We start from the raw sequence: 14,155 nt of genomic DNA on the forward strand, positions 1-14,155 counted from the left end.
TGGCCTCACCCCCAAGTTTTTCATGTCAATTCTGATGGTCTGAGAGAGGAGTACCTGGAAAATCATCCTGCAGACAACATAAGGGACCCTGATTTTAAAATTATGAGATTTTCACCTATACTGACGCCACATGTGAGGGAGCTAACAAACAACGGAGAATAGAGTTTATGACTTGTTTTCTGATAACTTAGTCTTAGATGTACCTAAGAGTTGTGGAAAATTAACTCATCTGTAGTCAGACAGTTCTAGCTTTGTTCTGTCTAGGTGAGAGAAACTGAGCATATTATGCAACCCCTCCAAGCCTGTTTCTCACCTTAAAATTAGAATAATAAAATCGACTTCATAAGGTTGGGGGATAAATGAGATAAATATAGGACCCAGCTCACAGTAGATACACAATAAACAGTAGATCCTTTCACCTTTAATTCTCTAAAAAAATACTTAATATAATGAGTTTCAAGAAAAATGTCCCCCTTAGAAATGTAACCTAAGCATCACTAGAATTCACTAGTTCGGGAGTATCAATAAATAATAACTCTTATTTCCACATTTATATAATACAATGAGAATACAGAGGCTGTCTTCTCTGAGAATCGCAGCGATTCCCAAATTGTAGTACTGTCAAGGCGTCTAGTGACACGACTTTCTGTTAAGACTTCATTGCATCAGGAACACGCTGTGTTTACATGGAAATGCCCCCCATCCCCAATTTTGTCCCTTGCTTTGTCACCTGGACCACAGGAACAGCACTTCTTATGCCTCCCTATGAAAATGGGCATCTTTAGCTTCTGCCTGTAGCCTTTTTCCTCATCCACAGGTAAAGAGCACGAAATTCTCTGTCCCCCAGTCCCCTTTTCCACATAATTCCATTCCAATACAAACTACTCCCTGACAAAAGATACCTTTTTGGCTACTTTCCAGTTTGCCATAACCATACAAACTCTGAAATCTGGTTTAGGCCTGGCTGGAAGCCTCTCCATAATAACAATTACTGCACGTTCTGATTTCTCATTTACTAGGGGTCTGTCTTCCAAATCAAAAGCAAGCAAGAGAAGAGTAAAATGTGTAATATAAATTTATTCTCTTACATTTTCCTCATTGAGATATTTTAAAATAGAGTAAAACACATCAATATTTCATGAAAAAATACCTAGATGAATTTAGATATCTGTAATGTACATGATTTGATATCAATTTACAATGTTTAAATTTAAATATCAATGTTTTCATTTCAACCATCATTTTTTAAAAAGTAACATAAAAATGTTAAAAATCGCTACATTCTTCATATATCCTATGTTTCATAAATTTTAATTCAACTGCCAGTTGTTTTCTCAACTATGTATGTTAATGGTATTTGCTCCTGTTTTTGAACGGGAAGAGTATCCATTTTCTGTTTCTTAACAGTGATATTTAAGTCTTCTTTCTCTGATTCTTCAAGAAAATGTTTCACGCTGAGTTTAAACAGTAATCGAGGGTCTGGTCCAGAAAGTGGTGGGCAATTACATTTCTCTCTAATTTTGACAGCCTAAGAGGAAAGAATATAATTTTAAAATATGTAGAATATTCATCTAAATGTTTTAAGATATTTCAGTAATTCCTAATATGCTCTCTCTATATAAAATATAAGTATAGTTTTTTGACTAAAATGTATCTTGATTATAACACAAAAAAGAAAGATAACCATTGATAAATTCATGGTAAACCATTACTTTCATGATTTGGTCAAGTAATAATATTTTAAAAACAACAACAGTATCTGCAACAACCACCTCAATGCTCTTTTGAGGATGAACCAGTCTTAGAAATAGTTCTGTGGTTTCACTTGAATTCTAGCAGACCCTGAGAACACTTATTCAGATTAGAAAAGACCTGAAAACTCCATGAGAGATTATTTACAAGAAAAGGAAAACAATGAAATATAGATGTCTGAACATACTGAAAAAAGATATACATAACTAGTATAGTCTAGGACAGAATTGATGCTAATAACCTAGAAAAGTAAACAAATCAAAATTATGAAAGTTTTTATCTCCAGGAAAAACAGAATGCTTTGGGGGAAGGAAAAATGATGACAGTATACTATGTGGCTTAGCTGTGACTCGTGTTTATAGTTTAAAATGCCAAATCTTGGACTAACCAAAATCAAAATTTAATTATATTGAAGGGGAGACTGGATACATCTGTACACGCACAGGGTGTGCCAGTGGTAAGGGAGAGCTTAAGTCTTGCCCTCTACAGTAGAAAGTAAATAAGGTCTAAAATTGAACTTAGGAAGCAGCAATATAAGCATGTTATTTAGATATGGCAGGAAATACTAAAACCAACATCCAACAGGGTTGGAAAGTTATCCCTGAAATTGAGGGCAGGGAGGGGAACTGCTGCTTTACATAACTAGCCTTAGAGAACTATTTAACTCTTAAAGTAGGCACATGAATAATCATAAGACATGAAAACTAAAATAATTTTTGAGGGAAAACAGTCTTAACATTTAAGGGGTTTTAAAAGAAAGACATTTGGGGGGGAAGCTAGCTTAGTTTTCAAGTACTTCCAACTTTTTGACAGTGATGTGTCTTAGGGAAGTAAAAAAGGAAGGAAAGGGGACAGTGTTAGGAGGACTGGTAAAATTTTAGAAACACTGTCCAGGCAAGGTCTCACTGACAAGTTAATAACTTGGGAGGCATGTGGCAACCTTGGGGCAAAGCATTCCAGGAGGCAGCCATGAGAGCAAAGATGATAGAACTGTGCTGGGCTGTTCTGGACACTGATGAGGGTGGTACACCTGAGTAGAGGCCTGCTTTTACTATTTGTGAGGGGTCAATGGCAAGAGTGGAAATGGAGGCCCAGATATCATATGTCTACCTAAAGCTGAAAGTCAAGCTAATAAACTACTACATAAAATGTGTACTATTCTCCTTCTTTGAGGAATACACATTCAAAATTATCTGGAAGTCCAGGTACAAAAGTAGAATTCAGAACATAAAAGAGGTTGCAGGGAGCCTCTTCTGGCTCCTGCCACTAGCCTGCCACCTGCCCCCTTCTCCCGCCCCTGGCTTATCTGGTGCTGTGAGGGAGCTATGTGCTTGTGTTCAAGGGAAGAAGTCTGTGTGGGCCCTGAAAGCAGGATCAAACATGCTTGTGCAAGTCAATCAATTACCCTAGACAGCCAGGGTGTGGTGTGGTAGGGACATAGGTTCTTAAATGGGAATACTGCCTTAAGTCTTATGGGAGAGGTAACATGCAGCCAGAGGCAAGTCAATAGCTCATCTCTAAGTAGATGGGGCCAAGGCAGAAGCTTGGGTCTAGGAGCACTTCCGACTCTAATGAGGCTATGAATGATCAAAGTCAGTTGAGGAGTTTGAGATAGATTACTTAATGTGAAATTCTTTGGTGGCAGAGGACTTGTCTTATTTTTCTTTGTATCTCACAATACAATAGATTTAAGATGTTCCTTACATCTACTACTAAAGAAATATATAAGCAAACTGAATTGACATGACAAGAAAATGTTTCCCAACCATACCACTGAAGTGAACAGAAAGTCAGACCCTCAGCTAAATAGTGTCCAAACTGGGATACCCTTGAGAGTGAAAGGGGATGCTAATACACTGAGACACCAGGCAAAGCCAAAACTGTCTTGGCAAAACTGGGACAAACAGCCACTCTTGCCTTCACTCCTTTACAACCATGGTGATTATCTTCTCCAAGTGAGTTTATCTGTCATGGCTGCTGCATCGCATGCCTGAGTTCTGCACTAGTATCAGGGAAGGGGGAGGGTATGGAGTTTAGCAGGTAACAGCTGGCACAGCTGCGTTTAGCAATGAAAGATGAAAAACAGCAAAGAGAAAATCAGGATATCATCCCCTATAATCTTTGTATACTCAGTAAAAACCCTTCTCTTTCCCTTAAATTCTCTTATTCAGTCTTTTTACTGCAATAGATATCTAGAATGCCAAACTGAATAAGGTGCTAGGTACACATTGATCATGGTCCCTACTCTCACAGAATTACTTTGCATTTATCCATTACAGGATATTAGAATTGTTTCGCTTTTGTAAACTACCCTGCTATAAAAACACTTGTTTAAAAAAAGAAACTTATTTTTAACCTTGAAGTGGTTACTTGAAGTGTAACCCCCAAAATAGAATGACCTAATCAAAGAGTAAGAACAGCTTATAATTTTGTCATATAGTACTAGGCTGCTTTTTGCCAGAGAGGTTTTATCAACTTATGTCACCAGCAATACAGGCATACCTGAGTTATCATAATCAGTATAACACAGTAAGAATTCATGATTTTTCTCTAGATAGTCACATAATTTCAAACCTTAGAACCCTTAGAAAATATCAGCTATATCTTACAGATGAGGAAACTGAACCTCAGAGAAGTGAAATGCCTGGCAGGAAACAAAAGCTGCCTTGGAAAATGTTTATCAAAGCTGTATTTGACAAAATTTGTAAGTAACCAAGATGCCCTTCAAGAGGTGAATGGATAAACAAACTGCAGTACATCCAGACAACAGAATGATATTCGTCTCTAAGAAGAAATGCGCTATCAAGCCATGAAAAGACAGAAGGAAGTTTAAATGCATATTACTAAGTTAAAAAAAAAAGCCAGACTGAAAAAGATACAGGATTCCAACTATATGGCATTCTGGAAAAGGCAAAACGATGGAGACAGCAGAAGGGCCAGTAACTGCCAGGCATTAGTGGCAGGAGAGATGAGTAGGCACAGTGTTTTCTCGGCAGCGAAACGACTTTGCATGACACTGCAGTGAAGGGTACACATCACACATTTGCCAAAACTCACACAGTGTTCAATACTAAGAGTGAACCCTAACGTAATACATGACTTTGGTGATGATGACGGATTCATCAGTTGTAACAAGTGTTGTCATTCTGGTGTGATTTTTGTTGGGTGGGAGGCTGTAGGTATGTGGGGACAGACAAACAAGGGAAATATCTGTACCTTCCACTCAACCTAAAACTGCTCTACAAAAATAGTCTAATAAAAAAAATGCTGGCTTGGAAAATTTAAAAGCTGGAATCACAACGTGTTTTGTCTTCAGTGCTTTTGCCCTACATGTTTTTGTATTCATGCTTTTTTTCGACCACATGATGTTTCTTGAGTAAATTTTTTACTGAGTAAATGTACTTTGGAGATGTCTCAGCTACCTTTCTTTGATTGCTAGAAAATACAGGTTTTCTATCACTACCTCTTCACGCATAGACTGTTTCTCTTCTCCAACTACCTATCAGGCAGAATCCTGTTATGACCATATATATTTGTATCAAATCTTCATCTATGCTGCATAGTAAGATTTTATCAGATATTTTGATAAAAATGTTTTTTCCTTTTTTCTCTCTATTGCATATTTATCTTATTACATTTAAGGGTGCCACCATCTTTTTGTTTTTATAAATTCAAATCTATCTTATTAAATATACCCTCATCTCTTCAAAAGTGAATGTTTTCCCATTGTACAACTACAATGTGCCTTTCTACTTTCTTTACTTTTTCTGTGTTTGACTCTATGCGTTGCACAAAATAGGCACTTAACAAATGCACACTAAATTTTAAACAAACATTTATAGAACACTAGCTATGAATAAATCATGATAAATGTCATAGAGAAAACACTCAAGAGTTTACAGTTTAAGAGAAAGCAGGAATGTATTCTAACAGCAAGAATATATGGTTCTGAGAATCCTAAGGAAGATTTGAAGTTAAATATGGAATTAACCATCCAAATATTCCAACTAGAAGTGAAAGGAACTAACATTTACTGTTCACTTTCTCCATGCCTGGCACTGTGCGAGGTGTTTTACATATGTTATCTAAATTGATGTTATGATGCAAACCACTTTTAAAGTCCTGGGTCTGATATAGAATATTTACATTAAAGTGTCTTACAAGGGAGGGGAACAGGAAGGAAGTGAAGGTTGTAGGATCTTAGCCACAAAAACATACAAGTTTGTACATCCAACACAAAGGAGATATAGCTATCCAAACTTCACCTTTAAAGAACACTAAAAGATTAGATTAGGTAATTTTCTCAGAGTTAGGTGTCTAAGTCAGAATTAAAACCCAAGACTCCTAAGACCACTATTATTTTTACAACACTATTTCCTATGAATATCATTTTCTCATTACCAATATGAATGTCCCACATGCTAAATTTCTGAAACAGAGTGGAAGTATTATTCAATTCTACTGCCTATTCTTCTAGTTTCTGCCCACTATTATATTGTTTATCTTTTCTATTATTACACATCATACAATCATTTAACAAGTATTCACTAAGCATCTCAGAAACTGTCACGGGCACTATGGATACAGCAGTGAACAAGGGTCTTACATTCCAGGGTAAAAGACAAAAAACAAATAAACAATATAATTTTAGTTAAGTACATGAAGAAGCTAAGAGTGAACTTTGTAAGAGAACAGTTACCAGGAAGAGAGGCTATTTGAGACTGCGGGATCAGAGAAAGCCTCCCCAGGAGGTGAAGTTTGTGTAAAGAAGTGAGGGAAACATGTTTCAGAGAAGCCAGCAGTAGAGGAGCTATAAGGAGGAAACAAGCTTGACCTGAAGTGGCTGAAACCAAGGAAAACCTGGGGAGAGGGATGTGTGGTAAAGCTGGAGAGGTAGGCAGGGCCAGGTTATGTGATATTAGTAAGAGGTCTTTTTATTCCAAATTAGATGAGAAGCCACTTCGGAGGGTTTTAAGCAAGGGATGAACATTACAACGATCATTCTGGCTACATACTGAAAATAGGTTGCTGGAGTTGAGGTGAAAATGGGACAAGGAGATCAAAACAGGAAGTGACTGCAATAACCAGGGGAGAAATGATGGTGATTTTTACTAGGAGAGTGGCAGTGACGAAGCTGAGAAGGGCACAGATAGATCCCTAATGTACCATCCAGGCAGTCAACAAGTTTCTCCCATGGATCAGATTCGGGGAAAGGAAAGAGGAGCTGAAAATGAGTCCTATGCTTCCTCTTCGGTGTCAGAAGCTTTTCTTTTACAATGCCCATTCATGCATCTGAGAATAATTTACTTGTTCACAGTAATTATTGGAGTATTTTGTTGATTAGTGATTCCACCCATGAATTATTTTAAAGGTATACTTTTTATCTAATTGTCAAAATAAAACCATTTGGGCTCATAAAATGAATCAAATACTTAATAAAAACCCTTTCTGTATTTTGAAGCTAGAATTAATTTATCACTAGATAATCTTTCTCTGAACTTCTGAAAAATTCCAGGTGCCCTTTTCTTTGCTAACTTATTATGACTCTATGGATTTCTAATATATTTTTTAAAAATTTGATTAACTTATACCTTACCTCTAAAGTTAATTTGAGGAGGTTCATTCTAGTTATAATTTTTACTCCTAGTTACATCCACTCTGGCAATTCCCCACCACACACATGCTTTAATTACTTCTGATTTTGACCATAGCTACTAATTAACATCATTTAATCTTAAAAATAACATTCTCTAAAACACTTTGGTTTTCGTGTATGTTACTGTACCTCTTCTCCTATTTACATTTTATCTGATTATCACTTACTAAATTTCCCCAAAAAATCAACTATTGTCATTTTGATTATTTCTACTTAATTATATTAATTATATTTTCCCTGTTTGAGCCACTTACAGTTCTCTCTTTTTTTCTTTCTTACTTATATATATAAATTGATAAAAATTTCCCTTAAATATAGGCTTGGCAGAAACCCATGAACATATAACTACATCATTATAATGTTTATTGATTTTTTTTTTTTTTGAGTTGGAGTCTCACTCTGTCACCCAGACTGGAGTGCAGTGGCCACTCCCGGCCACTGCAGCCTTGACCTGCTGGGCTCCGGCGATCCTTCCGCTTCAGTCTTCCAAGTAGCTGGAACCAGGCGTGCGCTTCCACGCCCGGCTAATTTTTTTTGATTTATTGTAGAGATGAGATCTCGCCAAGTTGCCCAGGCGGGTCTCGAACCCGCGGGCTCAGGCAATCCACTCACCTCAGTCTCCCAAATTGCGGAATTACAGGCTGAGTCACCGAGCCCAGCTAGGTTGACTGATTTTTAAGGCATTCTCTTATTTATAGATTTCTCACTTGCTTTATATATACAGAATTTCATTTTCATTTGGCCACTCATTTTATAATTTTTGTAATATTAACTGTTGTATGTACTATGTTCTGCGGATTTGAATCTCATGATATTTTAACACGTATACATACTTTTGTCCAAGTTTTATGATCAATATTTTATAATATATGTATGTGAATTTGAAAAGAAAATATATTCCTTTTTTCTTGATATTTAGTTTCTTATGTCAATTAAATTTTCATACTATTCAACTGACTCCTTTGTTAATTCTTTACTTGATCTATGGTTTTCTAAAATGGCAAGGTGTAAGCCATAATTACAATTCTTTACAAACTAAACTATATATTTTATCTAATTCCTGATTGTCAGTAGGTTCTGGAAAGAGCACTGCAGTGACTGAATACTTTGCTGACATACTGTTCTGTGTGTTTATCAAGCCTTTTCCATCTTAAACAAAAAAAGTTGGTTTGTCTAAATATCATGCTAAAATGTATTAGTTCCATTATTTGTTTCTTTTTTCCTAAACTCTTACATTTCCTCAAAGCCTGAGAAGCAAGGTCCAATGTCATTCTTATCTTGTGTGTCTTTAAATTTTCTCTTTTTACCCCGCAGCTTGTAAGAGCCTGTCGTTGCAATGAAGATGAAACACTTCATAAACTTAAATACCTAAGCATTGTCATTTCAGGGCTTCTTATGCACGGTGCTCTGGGAATCTTCTAAAAACCCATCTTGAGAAATGTTATCTAAACCAAAAAAGTGTAATATAGAAACCACAGTCAAAGAAATGAAGACGTATAAAAATGAATGAATTTATCTTTCCCACTGTTATATGCAGCTTGAACTTTCTGTGCCTTTTCAGAATTCCTTCATTTTTTTAGTTTTTTTTTGCTTTGGGCATTTTAATTTGGTTGTGCTATGCTCCTCTATCTTCCGCATCAATGAGTCTTTTCTCTGGGGCATCAATTCTGCTCTTTACAGCCTTCTCTGAAAGTTTCACAGCTTCTTTACTGTATTCACAAGTTTAACAATTTTCTGAAATGGGTGTATCTTACTAACATTTGTAAAGTCATTCTTTCAGCTTCTGTCCCTTTCAGTGCAGTTAAACCAGCCCTATCATGGCAGCGTCAGGTGACACTTTCTGTGGTTTTTTACCACTTTGGTTGTCCTCTCTAGTACAGTAAATTTTTAAGACAGACCTGAGATCTGGTTTTGTTTTTCATTTTTCTTTTCTTTAAAGTTTATCTTACTGTGGGACAATGAACATTTCAGAGGATTTGTTTTTTGTTGTTGTTGCTGGATTTTGTTTAGATGAGGGTACTGGTGGTGTTAAGGCCACTCAAATATTCAATAAATCTTTTAAATAAAATTATCTTTATTTTTCCTTTCTTTTCAACTGCTTTTTCCAATTCCCGTATGATTATTGTTCTGATTTTTTTTAAAAATCCCTCTTACTTTTCTCTTAAGTCTACTTTTGAATAAAAGAAATAAATGGCTATGACATCTTTTATTCTATTAGGGTTGATTTGGCTTGTCTGAGTTCCATGTAGATTCTATATAGAGATTCCTCCTGAAGACATATACTCAGGCTAGCCTTTTGAGACATAGGAGGAAGACTTCTTCAATCAAAAATACTTCTCAGTTGCTTAAGAAATGCATATTAGCAGGGTGCTCAATTATCATCCCATAATCACTTGCTGACCATAAGGGGGAAAACCACCCTCACAAAGGAAGGATCAGGCCATCACCATCCAAACCCACTGATGGCTTTGCCATCACTAAATGTGAGGCAGTCAGTTTTTAAGAAACTCCTAATGCAAAGCAATGAAGCACAGCTGTACCACCTATAAAATACTTAAGGGACATAAGGACCAAATGCATTGGATGGATTATGAAGGATCCTGATTTGACCAGACCAATAGTAAAACTATATTTTAAGACACAGAAATTGGAATATAGACAGGATATTTAATTTTAAGAAACTACTGTGAATTTCCTTGGGCACAATAATAGTGTGATTATGGAAGAAACTGATATTACTTTCTGAAATGTATACTGAAGCTGATGGAGTCCAGGACATGCCATTTCAAAATGACTGTAGGGGACCAGACTATGCCACCCCAAATATGCCCCTTTAGCATAAGAATTACTTTCAACTGGTTATTTTGGGAAATAACAGACATAGGAGAAGTTCTAAAAACAGAAGAAGTTATTCTTGTGTTAGAGAAATTTATATCTCTAAAGGAAACCTCCAGTTTGCAAGGATGTCTCTCTCTTTGTACCAGAATGATGACTCTAAATCACTAAAAACACTTAACAACAGAGAAGTCACAATCTGTATAACCAACTTTACCCTTGTTACTGTGCTCTTCCCGACCACCTCCCTATATCCTGGCTTTCCCTACACCCTTCTGTCTTTATTTCGGTTGAAGATATTTAAGTCTGAATGCAAAGCCACTTCCTAAAGTATTAATCATTCTGTGGGTAACTCTCCCATGTATACAGGAAGTATACATGCTAATAAACTTGTTTTTTTCTTGTTAATCTGTCTATGTTACAGTGTTTTGTTCCAACAAGAACTATGAAGGGTAGAGAGAGGTTTTTGTTTTCTTCCTCTCCCCTGTAAAGTAACTAGGGGGGAAATGCCCTCATAGCTGGACTTTGCATTAAAATACTTCTAGGAAAAAAGAGAGGGAGAGAAGGGATAGATGAAGCAAGTGTACAAAAGGAATATACTGTTGGACATGAGTGAGTGAAAACTAGCCGCTCATTAAATTACTCAATCTAATCTCTATCTTTACATGTGTTTTTACAAATGTATGATAAAAAATAAAACTTAAAATTGAAAAAACTATTTTTTCTTTTATCTTCCTTTCTCCTTTGTCATTTTTGCGTTTCTGTAACTTCACTCTTGATTTCACATCTATATTTTTAGTTCTAAATGGCTTGTGAGAGGTTTAAATGTTTCTCCTGGAAATTGAAACTGGACCCTTTGCTACCACCTCTATTTCCAACTCTCTCCCTTAATTACGGAAAGGAAGCATATACTTTTCAGAAGGTCTAAGGAGTCTGGCATCGATTACCTCAATCCAAAGACTCACTCAGCATAGATTTAAGAGAAATCAATGAGAATAGTGGGTAACTACTCTAGAGGACAGAAGAGAAATATGACAAGGATAATGTCTACATGGCTACTTAATAACAGAACAAAAACTTATGTTTATATATTAGTCTGATGGGATGATTTGATTTGGTATCTTGTCTTGAAAGGCAAATGGATGATCACAGAAAATAAAAACATTATGTAGCAAATCCTCACATGTACCCCACAACTTGAAAATTTAAAAAAATAAAAGAGAAAAGAAAAACAGAGTTGTGAAAGACTTTGAAATTGGCAAAAAGAGTATTAGGTGTCCTGTCATGTGTCCCCTTCTGGGTTAGCTCTGCCTTTCATCATCTTTGAGCTGTTTTATACCTTTGTAACGTGTAGAAAAGTATTAATAATAAACACGTCTGGTGGATGCATTTATCTCCCTATGGACGGAGCAGCTTTGCATCTATTTGTAAAGTCATTTCAGCATTCCTTATTGCCTATATACCTACAGTCCTTGGATTCTCTTTTGAACTAGTTGTAACATATTACTGTTTCCTCATTTATGAGTTATATAAAATCTCAGATGTGTTTATTTTATATTTTAATGTTTCACTATTTCACCTTAAAAATTATTCTTTAATTCATTTCCTTTCACAAACAGTGCAATAGAAATCGGAGGCTGACTAGTTTTGAAGTGGTCTAAAGTAAATGAGTACAAATAACTGAATTTAAAGTAAATAAATATTAAAAACTTCAAAATAAGGTCACCTTGACATACAGCAATTGTCCTCTGGAGTGAGAAAATAATTAGGAAAAGTCTTCAATTAAAAACATTTTATAATCAACCATTCTTACCATGAGAATGATATAATCCTGTCATTTGCAACTATATGGATAAACCTAGAGGATATTATGCTAAGTGAAGTGAGCCATGCACAGAAAAAGAAATGCTATAGGGTCTCACTTGAACGTGGATGTAAAATGTCCAACTCACAGGAGTTGATGGTTACCAGAGGCTGGGGATGCGGAAGTAGGAATGGGGAGCACAGTTTCAGTTAGAGAGGAGGAATAAACTTCTGGAGATCTATTGTACAGCATGGTGACTACAGTCAATAATATACTGCATACTTGAAAACTGTTAAGAGAATATAGTTTAAACACAATAAAAAATAAGTATGTGAGGTGATATGTTAATTGGCTTGATTTAACCATTCCACAATGTATGCAAATATCAAAATATCACATAGAACTCCATAAATATGTACAATAAAAAATTAGTTAAAATAAATAAAAATAAACACACTTGTATATATAAAAAAAGAACTGGCTATATTTATTCCCAGTAACAACTAAAGTATTTGTGAAACAATGGCTAGTACATATCAGGATTCTTTCAGGCATTACACATCAAGTGAAATGGCAATTATTTACTTATAAAAAAAAAGGGATATAAGTTTTGTAAAAAGGGAAAAAATGGAAAAAAAAAATGCCAGAGAGACTTCATGATTAGATTAAAAGCTTCCTTTGAAAAAGAGAGAGATATTTCAAGGGGAAAAAAAAATATATCACCTCTATTTTTTAGTATGTTTTTCTAAAAATATCATTACTTTTCTCCCCTTTCCCCTCAAAAGCAATTTTTTCTAATAGCCCATTCATTTCAGCCTCAAGTAGATACACATCACATGCACCATAATGCTTTTTTTTAAGGCTTTAGACAATGTTACTGTCAGGCTTCCTGGCTTTATATGATTCAGAGGCCAATTCAATTACAGTAGCTGCTATGATATTTGCCTTTTCCTTAACACTCTCCATGTCAGACAAAATGAAATTCTGTAAGGTGAACAGTGTATGTTTGTGTACATTGGCCAACAACGACATTTCACTTCAATGTTAAACACTTTCATATTTTCTACTCATGAGATGTACATTAATGATTTATTCATTTACTTTGTCCAATTATAAATGCATAAGAATGATTTACAAATGAGTTCAAACCATCAGCTTCCTGAAAGTGTAAAGAATTCAAGATAATAGGAAATTTAAATGAATGCATTCACAGTCTACCACTGAGTGATTTTGAGATCGAAAAACTGAATGTAGTAAATTTGAACAGGGGCACACCTCATCAACAAGGGTACCTGGCACAATGAATATTTGTATACCTAACCCTTAACTGTACCCCACAATTTTAAAATAAAAATATATATAATTGAAACAAACAAAAAGATTTAGAAAAGTTTATGAATAAAGCTGGCATTGAAAGCTCCAAAAACATTTTTTAAAATCCTATTCAAAGTATTATTACAATAACATAACCCTACACAACTAATACCTTCAAATTAAATGTTTTTCCCCTGTATTCTACCATTCTCCATCCCCTTCACCCCACAAGAGGGGATGGCAGAAAGAGAGAGAGAGAGAGAGAGAGAGAGTTAGCCAGATAGTTGATGAGAGAAGTAGAGAATAAAAACATTCAGTCTAAACGCTTTCAGTTTTAAAATATATCTTTTAAGTAAATTTCTCTTAGTCACATTCATTCATATTTTATAACAATTCTTATAGAAAGTTAAATAAAGTATCTCTTTCAAGGACAAATTATAATATACATAAACTTAAAGTCTAAACAGTGGAACTATAATTTTAAACTGTCATACTATTAAACATCAACAGGTTGACATAACATCTGTTCAATTTTTCAGCAAAATTGTTATGATAACCAAAATATGTAAGATATATGTTTAACTGATTATTTCAAGTACAAAAACTAATAATATATCAGCTTATTAACCACAAATAATGTAATTATTTCAAACCTATATTTATCCTTTTTTAAATGCTAGTGATTTGCAAGATTATACTCAGCTAGGAAATTTACAAGTCTTATCTCAAAATTCACATTTAAAAACAGCAAGGGTATTTTATGTCCTAATTTAGGGGCATATCTTGACTTAAAA

General features: G+C 35.1%; 1 protein-coding gene across 1 annotated transcript in view; it reads right to left on the reverse strand.

Moving 5' to 3' along the window:
- Positions 1-1,057: 1,057 nt before the first annotated feature.
- Positions 1,058-14,155, reverse strand: part of OMA1 (OMA1 zinc metallopeptidase) — a 60,320-nt gene continuing 47,222 nt past the window's right edge. Inside the window, exon 8 of the mRNA XM_008071971.1 lies at positions 1,058-1,528. Within this exon, the coding sequence (XP_008070162.1) occupies positions 1,316-1,528 (213 nt within the window). The 3' untranslated portion in view covers positions 1,058-1,315. The remainder of the gene's footprint in view (positions 1,529-14,155) is intronic.

The sequence above is a fragment of the Carlito syrichta genome, unplaced genomic scaffold (genome assembly GCF_000164805.1).
Source record: "Carlito syrichta isolate Samal-C Ts95f unplaced genomic scaffold, Tarsius_syrichta-2.0.1 Scaffold314796, whole genome shotgun sequence".
Taxonomy (NCBI): domain Eukaryota; kingdom Metazoa; phylum Chordata; class Mammalia; order Primates; family Tarsiidae; genus Carlito; species Carlito syrichta.